We start from the raw sequence: 19,315 nt of genomic DNA, 5'->3' as shown, positions 1-19,315 counted from the left end.
AGGTGCAACCACACAAGTAGCAAAACTGGAGGCCCAAAAAAGAATCTAAGCATATGCCAAGGAACAAATCTAGTAGCAAGGGGAAAGCAAGAAGACAATGGAAGAAAGCTTGGCCAACAAAATAAGGATGCCAAGAAGACAAGAAAATATGAGCAAACAATGAGGAGAGAAGCTCCAATCTCCATAGAATCAGATGTCCATCATTTTTAGAGAAGTCTTAATGTTCCCAAGTGAGTTCCATACTTCTATACAATTCCCATCAAAATTCTTGAGACTAGGCTCTAACATAAACAGTACAATGTTACTTGAGTAGCTATATCTAAACATTAGGGTGGTAGGATGGTTTTCCCTTGGAGGAGAATAAATTCTTTAACATGCTACTATGATTGTTTCCTAGAGTTGGGAAAAACCTTATATATTAATATAGAGCTTGGTGACGACACTATTGACTAACCCATAAGCTATGTACATGGCTTTTTTCGTCTATTGAATAATCCACTAAAGGCAAATTTTTTAGGACTCTCAATAATCATAAGATGGTATATGCTTTGGAAAAAAGGGATGATTTGAAGACACCCTAAAGGCATATTTTTTAGGACTCCCAATAATCATAAGATTGCATCAATGGAACATCTACCTACTTTCTGATTCATGAGTGTCCCGTTATCTACATCGATTGTTTGATGATTGAAATATGTGTTTTGAGTGTCCTAGTCCATTTGATATAAAAACAACAACACTTGAGAGAGCATACTATCTTTACTCTAAGCTAGGAGCAGAAGTCTTCCTTGAATTTGACTTAAGAAATGAGTGGAATCAAATTCACTCTCTGAATAAAATCTCTATGAAAAGTAACTTACGAAGAACATCTCCATAGGCCATGTCCTTAGAAAAACATAATCCTATGCATACTGACCTTTGTAGTCATATGTAACCAATATGTTCATGAAGGCAACATTGCAGACACCCTTTTTAAAATTTTCCGGTGCCTACACCCACTTCATCAAGACATTTAATTAAAGCTTAAAGATAGATTATTGTAGCTGCCTTGCGTCATCCTATTTGTTGCAAGCAACACTTTTTTTCTCTCTTCGAAAAAGAGCGATTGCGGTATCAATGTGAGACGTCAACAAAACGATGCTCTCCCATATTCTCTCCGCGGCAAAAACAAGAAGAATGAACAGCTTCAAAGTATTGCTATGACTATGTAATTTCACCAGCTTCAAGATCATGGAGATATCAACAAGGTAGGATTGCTTCTTTATACTAATACAATGTGCAGGTAGGGTGCAATGGCTTTGATGTCTTTCAAACTTATCAAAAAGTACATTCTTGTCCATGAGAGAGAGAGAGCTATTAATGTTCGCAGAAGGCCAAGTTGCCCTATGTGTATACATTCTATAATCGAAGATGCCTAAAGCATCCCCTACATGCTATCGCAACAAGCAAATAACATATCAACTACCTTAAGTATAGCCTACTAGAGGGTGCTTCTCGACTAAGGTTTATAAGCTTACTGATGTCAAAGGAATACAGTTACATAGCTCCCAATGGATCTCATCTTTTGAGAGCAAAAGGGTGTTCACAAGACATGTTGGTGATCCTCATCTACCCTGGCTGGCTGCATGGTTGCTCTCTCCTCTCCACTTTTCATCACCTTCTCTAGATCATAGATGTGATTCTGGGTCTACAAGATATTGCAAGTCTCCAAGATATCCCACCATAAGTTTACAAGATACTGTACATGCCGAGAGTCTCATAGCAACTCATGTTACAAATAACCTTGCACAAAAACACAAGTCTAGTGTGGCAGTACCACATAGACACTTAGTACAACGTGCAAATTAGTAAACCCTATGTTATCTTGTGAAACAGATGAAAAACCCACAGGAGGATCACACCCAGATTCTTGCAAAATTTGATATTCTCGTAATCACTTTGACACCATCATTTTCTAATGAGATGATCTAGATAAGCAGCAGCATACAAAGGCTTCAATAAATGGATCATTTCTCATGTAACCTGCACCATCTACAGGTTCCTAAAGATGCGAAGAACTCCTAGGATGGGTTCTAAACACTACCCCCAAAAAAAGAAGTCAATCTGTCAGCATGGAACACTGCAGAGCCTCTTCTTAACGCCTGGACTGCGATGCCAAAGCTAGAGTGATCTTCTTCCGGGGACCCTGTAGCACAATTTTTACAAAACAAAAATACATTGTTATCACCATGGCATCCAGAGTAAATTTGCTTGCAGCAGCCAAAACAAGCAGTCAAGACCCAAGGGTAGAACACCCTGCCACATTGTAGATCACAAGGCAGAGTTTTCCCTTTCCTTTGAAGCTTTACACTCAGTTTCAGGCAATAATGCTGGGTACATCACCGTACGATATTTACTTCATGGGTCATGAAAGGAGCTGCAGGGTTTGTAAAGGCAGCAGTAGAATAACTCTTGTCACTGTCAAAGGCTCAGCATGAGAAAGCTCTTCCTTGGATTATGTAAGCTCAATGGCTCTATGGGCAGGTGTAGACATGCAGGAAGTTACTAATAGCGCAGGTGCAGCACATCCAGAAAAGATATGCACTTGATCTTGACAAAAGTTAGTTCCCTTGTCTGCAACTCATATAAGTTTCTCAGTGTGCTATGCTCTCTTTGCCTGAGAGTTTATAAGTTTTGTGTTCTAGTCTTGCAATATCTGACAATGCTATTCTAGCATCAACAGAAGTATGATTAAAATACTAATGGCTTGGACAGCTACAAAAGCTGTTAAGTCCTCAATGTTTCACTTGAGGTTTACTTTTAGGTGCAATGCGTACACCATTGATTTGCGCCTGTTTTAATCACAATAAATAATGACGACGATCCATGCATACAAGATGATGCTTTTTGGGATGATAAAGCAGTAACAACAACAGAAACGACTGAGATTATGCGCGTACCATAGGAATGCCTAGCTCCTTTAGCTCGTCATCTTTCATTACTCGAAGAACCGGCATATCAATCTGCAACACAATTTAGTCCACATTGAACAGCTTTCCTACAACATAGATAATGTCACACATGCAACCAACCATCTCAAACAGCTCAAACCATGCCATGCACAAGCTTGTCAGCACTTTCGTTACAATCTTTGTCTAGAAGTTGAACAAAAATATGAGGAAACATGGGCACAAACAAAGGCATTTGCAAGTGACTTTATGGTTCTCATGAAACTGCCCCAGGAGCGAAGGACAAAAAATAGAATTTAAAAACAATGATATAACAAAAAGAACAACCAAGCAAGTTCTTCTACATAAGAGGATAACATGAGTGTCCACTGTCATGAAGCCATGAGGTGCCAATGCTAGTGTCCACATGGCATCCACTTGGCAAGGCACACATTGATTGGGGCGTTATGTAGCTAGCCTTAGTTATAGTAGTAGTAATACACATAAATAGCATCTCAAAAGAAGACCTTTCTACACGTGCATACTTGCACGCACATGTGCACCCATGCGTATGTAGCAGTATTGTTTGAAACATAATCAGGTTTTTCAAGTTTCGTCTTCATCAAGAAATTTTATAAAAAAAACTGATAGGTTTCAAAAAACCAAGATATTGATTATTTTTTTAATATAATCAGAGCATTTAGAGACCATTATACACAATACAAATTGCATATGAATGACCAAAAATTATAATAAAGTGTGAATTTAAAAGCTTGAAACTTCGAAACCGGAAATTAGGAAAAATAGGGAGTTGTTGAAGATTTTGGAGAGATGGGAGACGGAAGGAGCTTCAAGGGAGAAAACAAAGAAGAAGAGAAGATTGAAGAGAAGAAAGAAACATATATTAAGCATCTACTAAAGACCCAATGGGCCTATGAGATCAAAGTGATACAACAATGTCCATGGCATATCTCATCGTGGAACAGAAAATAAAATATAAGAAATCAAAACTATCTCACTGGATTGATACAAAACTGTCCATGGAAAACGCATAAGAAAAGGAAAGGAGAGCAAAGGGGGAAAGCCAAGAGGGAGCAAGGGGAGCAAGGGAGAAAGCCAAAAGGAAGCAAGGATGAGTGAGGGATGGACCTTGCAGGAGACCACCGGGCATCAACCGGCTGGCACACGGGCACCATAACAAAGCTCGAAATCATGTGAAAAGAGGTGGAGCCAAAAAGTGACCAAAAATGGGCATGGAAAAAAAAATTGACCTCATATATTTGGGCAAAACAGGTTTCTTGGGAGGTTTCAGACATTTTGGAAACCCCTGGTGCTAGAAACGTTTCGCACGTTTCATGAGGACGAAACATGTTTTTTTGATTCAGTGTTTTAAAAGTCCACTGTGTAAGGTAAAGTGAATCAAAATCAGAAGCAATATACAAGCTCTATTTAGCTTTACCACTACCACAAATATCATTAACTGAACTGAGATACCTCTTCTGCTTGGAATGTTATCAGATACTTGCTTAGCCCCAGCGACTGCAAAAAGCTAGTAATCGTCACTGCTTCTGCCTGTTCAAAAACAATCAGGAACATTCCATGAGGGTAGAATTTCAGAGAGATGAAATAATTTGACTTACAGAAAACTATACCTCAACTGTTCAATGTTTCCAAAATACGTTTTTTATTACATAGACATAATATCATGATAACAGAATCATTTTGATTTATAAGCACAGGTTAGTGAATAACTTAAGCAATGAAGGCTGAAGCTAACACTACATGTCTCACTGCAGAGCACCTCTAAAATAATCTCATTGTCTCTCTTGTCTCATGCCCTAACACATCACCCTGCTCGCCCGACAATACACATGGGCTATGTATTTTATAGACACATCTAGCAAGAATAGCACCATTATCTCAAGCACATACATTGCTTAAGATTGCCTGCCCATCTTTTTGTTATCTGTAAAAACCCTTAGAACTTTACTCCCTAAGGGTCAAAGTCCCCCAGCTTGTCAATAGACATAACAATCAGGAAGCAGCATACGGTTTACCCATCTAAAGAGATTGTGTCACAAGGCTGACATAGCTCACCCTTGTTACATTATCCAAGCTTGTATTGATTATGGAAACAGATAAGAAAGAGCCTTACACTCACAATACTCTCTAATCTTGAACCTTTTTCCCTATCTAGATTTTTATGTCTCAAATTCTATAAGCAATTACACAACAACAACTGAGAGAGAAGGATTAGCCATGGTATATGTTGCAAAGAAGTATAGGCATTACCTCCTAGCTACCAAGTTTGTTTACACAACCACAGAGAGAGGGGTTAGCCATGGTATATGTTGTAAAGAAGTATAGGCATTACCTCTAGGCTGCAAGTTTGTTTTCTTCGTCGACCATCAAGCGCTATTTTATTTAGTGAACAACCTTGCACCACGGGTGTTGCATGCACCGAAGCCTTGATGTACTGATCTATAGCCCTAAGACTGATTAAGAACAAGATGCTGATTTAAACATGATTAAGACGGAGGAGAGAGAAGAGAGCGATAGTTGGTGTCAGGTTTTCTTGTATTTCATATGGTACAAAAAGGTGATTGAACGCTTGTACATGGTTAGGCCCTGTAGGGTGACCTCTGGCCGCTTACATGACTTCTACTGACTTCTAGGCTGATGAAATGATGAATGACTTTGTTGGCAGTCATCTCGTATCTGTATATTTACACCAGGGCCTCTGTTGTGGGTGTGCCCACCCGATTTAGGTGTTTTCTCATTTTTCCCCACTCTCCATATTTTTCCCTATTTTTACCAGATGTGGGAGGCTGTCCTGTGGTTCTTGGATTGATCCAGGTGATGGCCGATTGGTCCTGCTGCTCCCCACTTCTCTCTGTTGCTGGCCGACTTCACATGTGTGCTGGCCGACTGACAAAAGCTGGCCGACTGGGAGTTCAGCAGGTTGGGTGTCCTTTTGTGGCTGTCGGCTGTCCTTGCTACTGGCCGACTGGATCATAGGGGCCATATAAAACGGCCCCTTGCCCCCACACATCTTGTATTCAGATTTCGGGATTTTCTTGTGTATATAGCAGAGTTACACGCCTCTCGCTCTCCCTCTATATTGCTGTGTTTTTCTGCAGTACACTTGCTCTTGAGTTTTCACATTTTGTCTTCATCTCCGCTGCATATTCTGATAGACTTGATCCCCTTTGTTGAATGATGACTTCATGCTTATATACTGTTAGATATCCGTAACGCCGCTACGAGCGTTACCCAGGAGGGGACGGCCTCTGGCTCACCACCCAGCCATAGAGGAAGAATGAGGATTGCCCCTCATCCCCCAGGCTATATATTGTGTGGCCTGCCGTCCACACTAGCCTGGCCGCCCATGACTCTGCATGGGCGTCCTCTCCCACTGAACCCCGGACATGGCCATCCGGTCTGCCGTCGGTCACAAGCATTACAGCCTACGTGACATTACCCCCCCCTTAAGAAGAGTTTTCGTCCTCGAAAACAAACTGGGGAAACCTTTTGGAAATTGCACTACGGCGTTCCCAGGTAGCTACCTCCTCATCCCTATCTGTCCATTTAACAAGTACCTCTTGATACACTTTATGTCGGGTTTGTCTGTCACGATACTGTAGAATCTTTTCAAGTTCATGTGGTATCTTTGGTGGCTCCATCAAGTCCACCAAAATCTCTGGAGAAACTGCGTTCTCTAACCCGTGAACTGATTTCTTCAATTTACTGACATGGAAGACAGGATGGACTTGAGAACTCTCCGGTAACTCAAGTTTATATGCTACGTCCCCAATCTTCTTAACGATTTTAAAAGGACCACAATATCTCAGAGAAAGTTTATCACACTTTCCCATTTTCATGGTTTCTGACTGCGCAGGAACCTTGAGGAATACAAAGTCACCTTCTGCAAAGGTCACCTTTCTACGTCCTTTATCCGCATAAGTTTTAGTGCGATCCTGAGCGCTACGAATGCTCTCACGTGCGGCTCTGAGCATATCATTCATATCTTCAAGGAAATCCTTGACAGATTGAATCTTCTCCTTTTCTAGGCCTACAGCCATCGGAGATCTCGGCTGGAATCCATACATTAACATGAATGGTGTAAATCCAGTCGCTGAGTGTTTGGAGCTGTTATAGGCAAACTCCAATAAGGGCAAGTACTCTTCCCAATTAGATTGCTTCTTACTAACATAAGAACGCAACATATCCTCTAGAATTTGGTTAACTCTTTCAGTTTGACCATCAGACTACTCCGGATGATCTGCTACTCATACTCAGAGTAGTATCCAACTTTTTGAAGACTTCCCTCCAAAAATGACTGTTGAACTTTCTATCTCTATCCGACACTATATCTGCAGGCAGGCCATACAGCTTGTAGAGATGTTCAATAAAGAGTTTTGCCAACTCTGGCGTTTTAACAGTTTTCTTCGTGGCGATAAACTTTGCCATTTTAGTTAACCTGTCCACTACCACCCACACCGAGTCATTCCCTCGACTCGTCTTGGGTAAACCAGTAATGAAATCCATGGAAATGCTTTCCCATTTTCCTTGAGGAATCTCCAGCGGATGGAGTAGTCCTCCAACCTTAAGACGTTCATGTTTATTGACCTGGCACTTATTGCATTTCAGCACATAAGTCTGGACGTCCTTAAACAAACTAGGCCAATAAAACTGTCTTTTTACTAGTGCATAGGTCTTCTGAATCCCAGGATGATCCGCACTTGGACTATCATGACTTTCTTTAAGAATTTGGGCCCGAAAGTCACCAATAGTTGGTACACATATTCTACCCTTGTAGAGTAAGTACCCGTCGTCAATGGAGTAAGTACCCGTCGTCAATGGAGTAATTAGCATATTTCTCCCCCCGACGAAGTTTATCACTCCCCTTTGAAGCCGTGGCAGTCAAAGGTGATGAAGGGCCTACGTCAGAGCTCTCCGGCTCCAAACTATACCCAGAAGACACGGCTAGTCTCTCCGGACTCACTCTCGCTTCCCTTCCCGTTGCACCTCCGGCCAGTCTCTCCGGACTAGCTATCCATGCCAACGAGGGAGGTGGTCGCGTCTGTGAAGAAGTGCGTACGCGTACAGCGCGCCAGACCTCTGTAAAAGATAGATCGTGCTCATATAAACCACGTAGGGACTCCAAGAAATCATTCTTGAAGACTGTGAAACTAAGTTCATTAATCTGTGGCATGCGACTAAGTGCATCTGCCACCACGTTATACTTACCTTTCTGGTAACGTATCTGAAGGTCAAACTCTTGTAGAATCTCCGCCCACCGAGCTTTTCTACCCTTCAGTTCATTTTGACTTGAAAGCCATTTCAGACTTTCATGGTCCGTCCGGACCTCAAAAGTAGCACCATATAAATAGTGTCTCCACTTTTTCAGTGCATGAACTATCGCTAGTAACTCTCGCTCGTAAGCCGAGTAGTTACGCTGCGCACGATCTAATTTTTTACTCTCAAATGCAATTGGGCGTCCCCTTTGCATAAGTACGGCTCCAATGGCCTCATTACTAGCGTCTGTTTCCAAAACAAACGGCTCATTTGGATCGACAATAGTCAAAACAGGTGCAGCTGCTACGGTCACCTTGAGCTTATCAAAGCTTTTTTGTTGGACGTCCCCCCAACTAATGTTTTTAGTTTTTGACCGTAACTGGTCAGTCAACGGGACTGCGATCTTCGCGTAGTCCTTTACATACTGTCGGTAGAACCCCGACATGCCAAGAAAAATCTGCAGTTCCTCGAGATTCTTCGGCACTAGCCATTTAAGAATAGCCTCTACTTTTTCTGGCTCCATCCGCGTACCATCGGCGGATATAATATGGCCAAGGTAGTGAATTTCTGTTTCAAAAAATTCACATTTGCTCTTCTTTGCAAATAGTTTGTGCTTTCGCAACAACTCGAACACTAGACGCAAATGCTCTATGTGTTCTTTCTGTGTCGTACTGTACACAAGAATATCATCTAGGAAAACTACTACGAATTTTCCCATATATGGACGTAAAATACTGTCCATCAGCGTCATAAATGTCGCTGGAGCATTGGTTAGCCCAAATGGCATAACCAAAAACTCAAAATGCCCGAAACGGGTCCTAAATGCTGTCTTCGCAACATCTTCTGCTTTTATTCTAACCTGATGATACCCAGATCTCAGGTCTATTTTTGTGAAGTATCTCGATCCATAGAGGTGATCAAACAACTCATCCATGTGTGGCATTGGATACTTGTTCTTAATCGTTATCTGATTAAGAGCCCTATAGTCTATGCACATCCCATTAGATCCGTCTTTCTTCTTTACCAGAAGAATAGGCGATGCCCACAGACTTGAACTAGGCCGAATAAAGCCTTTGTTCAAATATTCCGTCAATTGTTTTTCCACCTCCTGTGCCTCGGAGTGGCTTAATCTATAAGCAAGTTTGCTTATAAGTTTTGATCCTAACATAACTTCGATGCCATGGTCTACTTCTCTAGATGGTGGTAAACCATCTGGTAAATCATCAGGAAAAACATCCTGAAATTCCTCTAATAAATTCATTAAAGTATCTACGTACTTTTTCTTTAATGTCTCATTCACCTTGGATTTTTTCTTGTTTGAATCACATGCATGCCAAACAGGGTTTTCAAACAGTGGGTCTCGTCCAAGGCTATGTTGTTTTTCTTCTTGGATGGTCGCGGTTTTTTAGACCAATGACCACTGGTCCGTCCTATCCCCTTGTTTATCACTGCGGAACCCTTTTCTTTTGAGGCTTGACCTCCTATTTTCACTACCCTCGGCCCTGCTAGAACCACCACGTGCACTACAGCGCTTGATGTCATCAAATATTTGCGCATATTTAATTGCCTCTGCCAGGTCTTTAGGCTGTAAGGGCTCTACGTACTCAAGGTAATCATCTTTGAGACCTCTCTTAAAGCCTCGCAATGTCTGGAATGCATCGATTCCCTTTAGCTTGAGTACTATCTCCCTGTAGTCTGAGATGTACGGAGTTAGGGATTTGTTCTCCATCGAGCACTTGTCCCATAACTCCCAGCTTCTCTCTGCCTCATTAACAGGCAAAAATTCTTTTCGAAACATCGTTTCAAATTTCGTCCAAGTGGCAGGGCGAGTTGTCAAACTCATCCACCACTTGTACGCTTTGTCGGTTAATGAGAGGCTAGCCTCTACGGGCTGTATACGGCTACGCTGCTGTCGCAGCACGTGCAAATCTGACCACTTCGCTAGAAACATATTGACCGAGTCCTTGTTTCTCTCCTTCTCCTCGCCACCAAAACTAGGCGGCTTTAAGTCTTTTAATAATGACGAAGCTGTCGCTACAGACGGCCCCGCAAGCGCATCGGCCTGTACTCCTGCAACCATTGGCGAGGCTACGCTCACCCGTGCCGCAGGAGCTCGGCCACCTCGAGGAGTCAGAGTACTAGACGAGGCGGCTGCCAGTGCATCTAACCGCGTGGAGATGCTCTGATACCAGTGTTAGATATCCCTACGGGCGTTACCACAGGAGGGGACGGCCTCTGGCTCACCACCCAGCCATAGAGGAAGAATGAGGATTGCCCCTCATCCCCCAGGCTATATAGTGTGTGGCCTGCCGTCCACACTAGCCTGGCTGCCCATGACTCCGCATGGGCGTCCTCTCCCGCTGAACCCCGGACATGGCCATCCGGTCTGTCGTCGGTCACAGGCATTACAGCCTACGTGACATATACTATACTGAGGTGCTATTAAGCCAGCTTCAGGTTTTGTTGGCTAGCATTGGACAAATCTTTATGGATTAAATCCCTGTAAAATGCTGCGCTTACTGCAGCGCATTGCCCACACTGTTGCCCATTGCTTAGCACCCGGCTGCCTACTGCTCGGGGCTCCTACTGCCTACCACCTACCACTGACAGGGGGTCTCATGCTCTCCAATGATGCTGCTAGTAATGGTAATGCTAATGATGATGATAGTGCTGATATTGATGCTGATGATGGTGATGGTGCTGATGCTGATGCTGATGCTGATGCTGATGCTGATGCTGATGCTGATGCTGATGGGAGAGTATTAGGGTTAGGTCATGTGGGAGACATACACAGAGAAACAAGGGAGAGAGAGAGAGAGTTGTGGGGATAAGTCAACTCATGAGGCATGAGTGTGTGACTCCCCTATCACACATGTATATTGCACTAGTACACATAGTGCACTTAGTACATTAAAAGTACTAAGTGTACTATGTACTATAACTTATGGGCTTGTACACACTATAAGGGTGGGCATAACGCCTTTACCCCAACAACCTCCCACTTAAAGGCAAAGTGCCCTTAAGTAAAGGAAAAGAAAAATCAGCATGTACATGATAATATACAAGGCCATATCAAGGCTGAAACTGGCCTCATCCAATGCCCATCAAGTGTCTGCAATGAGCAAACCGCTCCGGAGGCAAACTCTTTGTCAACAGATCAGCCGGGTTGTCATCCGTATGAATCTTAACAAGCTGAATTTGCTTGTTCTCTATCACCTCTCTGATGAAGTGATACTTCACATCCACATGCTTCGTCTTTGCATGAAAGACAGGGTTCCTTGCCAACTGGATGGCACTCTGACTATCACAATGCAACAATGGAATATCCCCTGTATAGCCCAAATCAACCACTAACCGAGATAGCCATAATGCCTCCTTGCAAGCCTCTGTGGCTGCAATATACTCGGCCTCTGTAGTAGATAAGGCTGTGCACTTCTGCATCCTGGATATCCATGACACAGCACCTCCTGTGAATGTAAATACATAACCGGTAGTAGACTTCCGGTTATCTGGATGACCGGCATAATCCGAATCCGTGTAACCATGCACTAATGCATCCTGTTTGCCAAAACAAATGCACATATCCTGTGTGCCCTTCAGGTATCTCATGACACCTTTCACTGCTTCCCAATGCTTCTTGCCAGGGTTGGCCATGTATCTAGAAACCACTCCCACTGCAAATGCAATGTCTGGCCTAGTAGCAACCATGGCATACATGAGACTGCCACAAGCTGAAGCATACGGAATCTTGGCCATATCAGCCCTGTCTCTATCCGACTGTGGGCTGTCCATAGCACTGAGTTTCACATATGGAGGCAAAGGAGTACTAGTCTTCTTCCCCCCGTCCATATTGAACCTCTGCAAGACTTTGCCAATGTATTCCTTCTGAGACAAATACAACACATGCTGATTTCTGTCCCGAAGTATCCGCATACCCAAAATGTGATTTGCATCACCCAAATCCTTCATATCAAAGGTTTCATGCAGCCTCTGTTTCAAGGTATCCATCTCCTTACGAGATTTCCCGGCAATCAACATATCATCAACATACAAGATGAGGATCAATAGACTGCCATCCAAAGCTTTCTTGGTGTACAAGCAGTGATCTATGTCACTTCTCCTGAATTTCTGAGATTTCATGAATGTATCAAATTTATGATACCATTCTCTTGGTGCCTGTTTGAGCCCATAAAGACTCTTTTTCAGCTTGCATACAAGCTTCTCCTTTCCACTCACTGCATAACCCTCTGGCTGCTGCATATATATCTCCTCATGGAGATCACCGTGAAGAAAAGCAGTCTTCATATCCATCTGAATCAAGTCCAGATCATCATGCGCAACCAAAGCCAACACAGCTCTAAGTGTGGTCATTTTGACCACTGGAGAGAAGATCTCATCAAAGTCCACACCATATTCCTGCTTGAAGCCCTTAGCCACTAACCTGGCTTTGTATCTTGGCTTTGCATCTGGTGCAACTTTGAGCCTGTATACCCACTTGCATGGCAAAACCTTCTTGCCTGCAGGCAAATGCACCAACTTCCAAGTTCCATTTTTATGCAGAGAATCCATCTCTGACTTCATGGCACGCTCCCAAAGAGCCTTGTCTGCCCTCTGTAAAGCCTCCTTATAACATGAGGGCTCCCCACAGTCAGTGAGCATCAAGTAGTCAACCCCTGGAACAAACCTGTCAGGGGCTCTGGAGGGTCTTGTGGACCTCCGTACCCAATGACCATCATTTGCAGGTTGCTGTCCAGCCTGCATATCACCCATTGGTGGCTCCTGTTCCATGCCATAAGGCTGAAAAATCATGCCCGGTATATCCTCTAACTGTGGTATATCCATAGGGATATCTTCTGCCATATCTGGCTGTCCATTTGGACCATTTTCACCATTTAAGGGCTGGTTTTCCTGCTGTAATGGCTGATTTACAGCCCTTTGTTGTTGTCCATGATGTCCATCATCATCAAAGATGACTCTGCCAGGCTCCTGTTGCCTTGCAGGCTCCTTATACATGCATGTTTCATCAAAAATGACATCATTGCTGCGTATGATCTTTCTATTGATGGGATCCCAAAGTCTATACCCCATTTCACCTCTGTCACCATATCCTAGGAATATGCATTTGTGAGACTTAGGATCAAGTTTGGTGCGCATTTCCCTGCGTATGTGCACGTACGCAACGCAACCAAACACTCTCAAGTGCTTGTATGACGGAGGCTTCCCTGTCCATACTTCTTCTGGCACTTTCCCACCAAGCCTCGTGTTGGGTGACCTGTTTATAAGGTGAACGGCTGTCATAACAGCTTCAGCCCAAAAACCATGAGGTAATGCAGCATGTGACAACATAGAACGGACCTTCTCCTGAATGGTCCTATTCATCCTCTCTGCTGTCCCGTTTTGTGGAGGATCATAAGGAGTAGAGAGCTCCCTCTTGATGCCTTTAGCATCACAAAACTCCTGAAACTGTTTGGACATATACTCTCCACCATTGTCGGAACGCAAAGCTTTCAGTGTTTTGCCAGTTTGATTCTCAACATGAGCAACAAACTTCTGAAACACTGAGAATGTATCACTCTTCAAACGAAGAGGATAGACCCACACCTTGCGTGTGGCATCATCAATAAAAGACACAAAGTATTTTGCCCCTCCCAAAGAAAGCTGAGGCATCTCACATACATCTGTATGCACAAGCTCTAACTGAGCATCTTTCTGTCCAAGAGCTTTCTTGTGGGGGCACTGTAGTTGCCTACCATATATACAATGCTCACAAAATTGAAAACTTGAAAACTTTAGAGAAGGCAAGTAACCCAAACGAGACAATTGCTCCATTCCTTTGACACTCATGTGTCCCAACCGGCTATGCCACATAGAGATTTCGGGCAGCTCGGTTGCATTTACATTAGCATGGTGACAAACACCTGCATGCATGAAATAAAGAGTGTCCACCTTAGAGCCTCTGGCAACAACCAGTGAGCCCTTACTAACATAATCAGCATCATCAAGCTGTCCAGTAGAAAGCAGATTCTTCTTGATCTCAGGCACATGCCTGACATCATGGAGCATAAGCTGTGAGCCATCTGAAAATACAAGCCTCACATCACCTCTGCCAAGAATCTTGCATGCATGGTTATCACCCAAATAAACCACTCCTTCATTGCCAGCAGTATACCTGACAAACAAGTCTCTGCAACCTGTGACATGAAAGGAGGCACCTGAATCAATGATCCATGAGTGCATACCATGACCACCTGTAAGAAGTGAATGGGCATCAAGTGAAGACGTAAATAGGACCTCATCCTCACTGCCACCTGCATGTGACACATTGATTTCTTCAATCTTGACTCCACTTTTGCCCTTTGGCTTTACATCTTTGGCTTCATCCTTCTCTTTGTCTTTGCCTTTTCCCTTTTCTTTTTGATCATTTTTCCATTTGTAGCATTGCTTTTTAATGTGTCCCTTCTTGCCACAATAATGGCATTCCAAATCCTTTTTGGAGCGAGACTTGCTCCTTCCCCTTTCTTGGCTTTTACCCCTTTGCTGGGATCTCCCACGTGCATTCATTGCATTGGACTTTCCAACAGAGTTGTTTTTCCTGTTCATCTCTTCTTGAAGAAGAGCACCCTCAACATCTGCATATGACAGCATAGCATTCGAATTGCTAGTGGCTGTCCTGAATGTGTCCCAACTCTCTGGCAAAGTGCATAACAAAAAAGTGGCTTTGAACTCATCGTCCATTGCCAACTTTTGATTAATGACCTGGCTGACTATACCATTAAACTCATTTAGATGGGCTGTCATAGACGCCCCTTCCTTCATCTGAAGACCTATGAGTTTCTTCAACCAATATACTTTGCTTGAGGCACTTTGTTGGGCATACAAGTCCTGCAATCTCTGCCACATTCCCCAAGCTGTCTTCTCTTCACGAATGCTGAAAAGTAATGAGTCTGACACAGACAACATGATAGTAGATCTTGCCAGCTCATCCATATCTTCCCACTCTTCAGCAGTAAGAGAAGCGGGCATTACACCCCTTTCTTTGATAGGCTTGTGCTGCTTTTTCTGGAGCAACACATTGTAGCACTGGGTTTGCCAAATATCATAGTTATGTGAGCCTTCAAGCTTCTTGATGTGAAGCAATGAAGAGCTCTCACCTGTGGTTGCCATAGCAATATGCAACCTGTCAATGCCTGACTCCCTGCAAAATGTGCAAACACTGCACCAAAAGCACACAAAGTGCTCACAGTTTTTCTCCCAAGCTTTATCTCCCACTGCGGAAGCAAGAATGCAACTTTTCTCCCACTTTATGTGATGAAAACACCAAAATCTGGTTGCTGCAGATTTTGGACAGCACCTTAAATGTGCTCTTTTGCCCTTCCAAAGTACTGTACAGCAGTACTAAGTGCTCACCTGTAATGTACCAAACCTGTCCCGGCAAGTGCAGCAGCTGAAATTGAACCTTTTGGTCACTCAAAACAATGTACAGCCATGCCAAAACTTGTACAAATCTGTACCAAAACTGTAGCAGCAGGCACAATAGCAGTAAATGCTCTCCTGGCTGTCCAAATGAGTGAAAATCAGACTTTTACAGTCCCGTACACTGCATACAACAGTCCCGAACAGAAATTGGGCAAAAGCCCCTTGACTGCAAGCTGATTTTTGAGGATTCAAGGCATAAATGTCTTGCCTGCTGCTTTGCCAAGCTCAACAAGCATAAAAACTTGAAAAGCCCCTTGATTTAAGATCAATTTCTGATCATACATGGTACATTGACGCACATGAAGGCATCCAGAGTGTTCACGATGCTTCCCCCTGGCCACATATACATCAAATACATGAAAGCCCCTTGATTTACAGGCACATTGAGTGCTTGTAAGGCATCAACACATTATCCACAGCATCAAATGCGATTGCCTGCATGCAAATCAACTCAATCGGCACAAAAGCCCCTTGATTTGCACTGCAATTTGCTGCAATTTTGCCCAAATGTGCGATTTTTCACATCATACAGCATGTATGAGTGCTTAATTGCACAATTACATCAAAAGCCCCAAATTTCGACATCCAATTTCCTGCAAATTGATCTTGATTGTGACCAATTTCCTGCAAATTGATCCTGATTGTGACCAATGTCACCCAAATTTTGCCAATTTTGCTCAAAAATTGAGCAATTCGACACCTGTATCTGCTCAATTGTTGATTGTACTTGCTCAATTGCAAATCCCAAAAAAAAATTGAGAAAAATACCTTGTAATTTCTGATTTTTCTTCAATTTGCAGGAGGGTTTTGTTGTTGCAGGAAAAGGGGTGATGATGCTGCTGCTGTTCTGTGCAGGTGGGGGGGGGGGGGGGGGGGGGGCACTTTTTGCTGCAGATTTGATGGCTGCTCCAATCAAGATGATGCGTTTGCTGGTGTTGATGCTGATTCTGTAGTGGGGCTTGGGGTGTTGAAAGCATCGAGCAAAGTGCTGTTGGCCGACTTGAGGAGAGGCGCAATTGATTCGGGCATGGCGGCTTCGAGATCCAAGCTGAGCTGGGAGGACACGGGAGCCTCCTGCGTGCGGGCAGCCGCGTAGCTGTTCCAGTCCGCCAGAAGCTACGCAGACTCCCCATCGCCACCAGTGCCACCTCCGCTGTTGGGCCCACCCGAAAACCAGCCCTGTACCACGCCCTGCATTTCTCCCCAAGATGAGCCCAGCTTCTCCAGCGTTACAAAGCTCTTCAACCTCCCAACTGTTTCTTAGTATTGACGCCGGTTGTATTGACGCCTTGGCTACCTTCGCTCATGTGTGCCTGTTGCGCTGCCTTGCTGCGCCTGACTCCTTGCTACCATCAAGGAGAAGAGGAAGGGAGGGATCACTGTGCCTGTTGCGCTGCCTTGGTGCGCCTGACTCCTTGGCTACCTTCGCTCATGTGTGCCTGTTGCGCTGCCTTGCTGCGCCTGACTCCTTGCTACCAACAAGGAGAAGAGGAAGGGAGGGATCACTAAGGGCTCTGATACCAGTTGATGGGAGAGTATTAGGGTTAGGTCATGTGGGAGACATACACAGAGAAACAAGGGACAGAGAGAGAGAGTTGTGGGGATAAGTCAACTCATGAGGCATGAGTGTGTGACTCCCCTATCACACATGTATATTGCACTAGTACACATAGTGCACTTAGTACATTAAAAGTACTAAGTGTACTATGTACTATAACTTATGGGCTTGTACACACTATAAGGGTGGGCATAACGCCTTTACCCCAACAGATGCTGATGCTGAATGCTGTCCTAACTGACGGGTTAATCAGGGATTATGATGTTCCTGCTGCAGATTAGCCATGGCACGGGCGTGCACGTGACAACGGGGCACATCACCAAATGGTTGCTCATTCTTTTAGAGTTCAACTTCACTATCATCGCGAAAGTGTCATCAAACGTAGCTTGCAGCCTCAAAGCCAAGCCAGTGTAGGACAAGTACTCTTAGAAACCGCACATCCACTGACCCCATGTGGGGCAAGAAATCCCAAACCTTGAAACAAAGGGTTTTGTGCAACCACTCCCTTATGTTCCACCACCACGGGAATACTTAGAATGCATGCTTAGGATAATAGACATCTCAAGCAGCATGTGGTTCACTAATCTAAAGAGAGTGTGTGTACGACTCACCCCTGTTTTCGTTACCCACCCTTAACTATGGAAGCTGAAAGAAAAAGCCTTACACTCACCGAAAGGTAAAGAGGCTAGTTTTCGACATAAGGACAACTTATTTTTTGAAGAGCACAAAACTAGCACACCAATCAGAGTGAGCGTGTATGTCAGCATTGTTGGATATATCGGAGTCTCAGTGTGTGTCTGTGGTGGGTGAAACAATCCCTAAAAAGGCTATTGTTCTTTTATGTGTGTGAACATTCACTTATGTGAGTAAATAGGTAAGTAAGTGTAACTACAACAGCTAGGTGTCAACATCCTTGGGCACCGTCTCGTGAACAATATGCACGTCTAATATGTAAAAGCCACATTGCACATAACAATTGAATGATACATCATTGCACAAGATAATCTGTAAAAGAGACAAGCACTGCACAGTACACCACCATTGGGGCCGCAAACGGCCCCCGGCCCCCCCCCCCAAAATACTGAAGTATATTATTGGAGTATTTAAATATGTACAAAGTTCCAAGGGCTTGCCAACCAGATAATCCAATGCAATGCAAGTATGAAGACAAGTTAACCAAACACAAGTGTGTTGGGGTAGTTTGTCGATGCTGGACTCATCAAATGAGTCCAAATAGCCTGGCCACCAATCTCATATTCCTGGAGAGAAGTGAATGCATAACTGTCGTTCCGAGATAGGAGCTCTCGTACTCGAGCCTGGCTCATACCCTCGCAAAGACCACGGCTCAAGCCTCCCTAGTACGAGTACACAAACAAGTACAAGTACATGAACATGTATGAGTTCAGGAACAAGTCCTGGTACACAGTGTCAATGGCAAGTACTCAAACAAGTACACTTGGTGCCGGTTCACAGCACGTACATCTGGTACTGTAGATGTAGGATGATACTATACTTGTCAATATAGTAGGGTTTTCAGCAAGTACTTACAAGTATGGTTAGGGTTTCAACAAGTACTTGCAAGTACAATTATGGTTTCAAACTATACTTGCAAGTACAGTTAGTGTTTCAACAGGTGCAACAGGTACAATAGGCGGCTAAAACAGGTACACAGATAGTTGACTTGCAGATAGGGGTAAAGACAAAAGATGCGCCAGCCTCCAGTGTGTGTGTGTGTGTGTGTGTAAGAGAGAGAGAGAGAGAGAGAGAGAGAGAGAGAGGGTAGTCATGGGAGAGGTTGGTGGAAGGGGTCCACTGTTTATAGGACACGTGGCACCCCCTTTAATGAACATGGACACCTCTATACAGTGCCCCCTCATTAAAGAGTCCCACAAATGGGTTTTAATGGAATAAGAGAGTGCCCAAGGCTTGGGCAGGCCATACCTTGGTCCTTGGGCCCCGGGCACTGGACAATGGCCGCTGCCCAACTTAAAAGAATGTGAACTACTAAGGTTATAAAGTCTTAGAGAAATAAACAAAGGTTTACATGAATAATTGC

The 19,315-nt window shown here is 43.8% G+C and overlaps 1 protein-coding gene across 4 annotated transcripts in view; it reads right to left on the bottom strand.

Moving 5' to 3' along the window:
- Positions 1-1,284: 1,284 nt before the first annotated feature.
- LOC147607653 (uncharacterized) overlaps positions 1,285-19,315 on the bottom strand; it is a 62,141-nt gene continuing 44,110 nt past the window's right edge. For all 4 annotated transcript variants that reach the window (XM_086790271.1, XM_086790270.1, XM_086790272.1 and 1 more), the window contains exons 5-7: positions 4,422-4,499; positions 2,940-3,002; positions 1,285-2,185 (exon numbers count right to left, since the gene is read on the bottom strand). In XM_086790271.1, coding sequence (XP_086646397.1) covers positions 2,135-2,185; positions 2,940-3,002; positions 4,422-4,499 — 192 coding nt within the window. In that variant the 3' untranslated portion in view covers positions 1,285-2,134. The remainder of the gene's footprint in view (positions 2,186-2,939; positions 3,003-4,421; positions 4,500-19,315) is intronic.

This window comes from Cibotium barometz, chromosome 55, assembly GCF_041138505.1.
Source record: "Cibotium barometz isolate CiBa-2024 chromosome 55, ASM4113850v1, whole genome shotgun sequence".
In the NCBI taxonomy this organism is placed as follows: domain Eukaryota; kingdom Viridiplantae; phylum Streptophyta; class Polypodiopsida; order Cyatheales; family Cibotiaceae; genus Cibotium; species Cibotium barometz.
The sequence above is the reverse complement of the archived record's forward strand: the minus strand, read 5'-3'. Positions and strand labels throughout refer to the sequence as shown.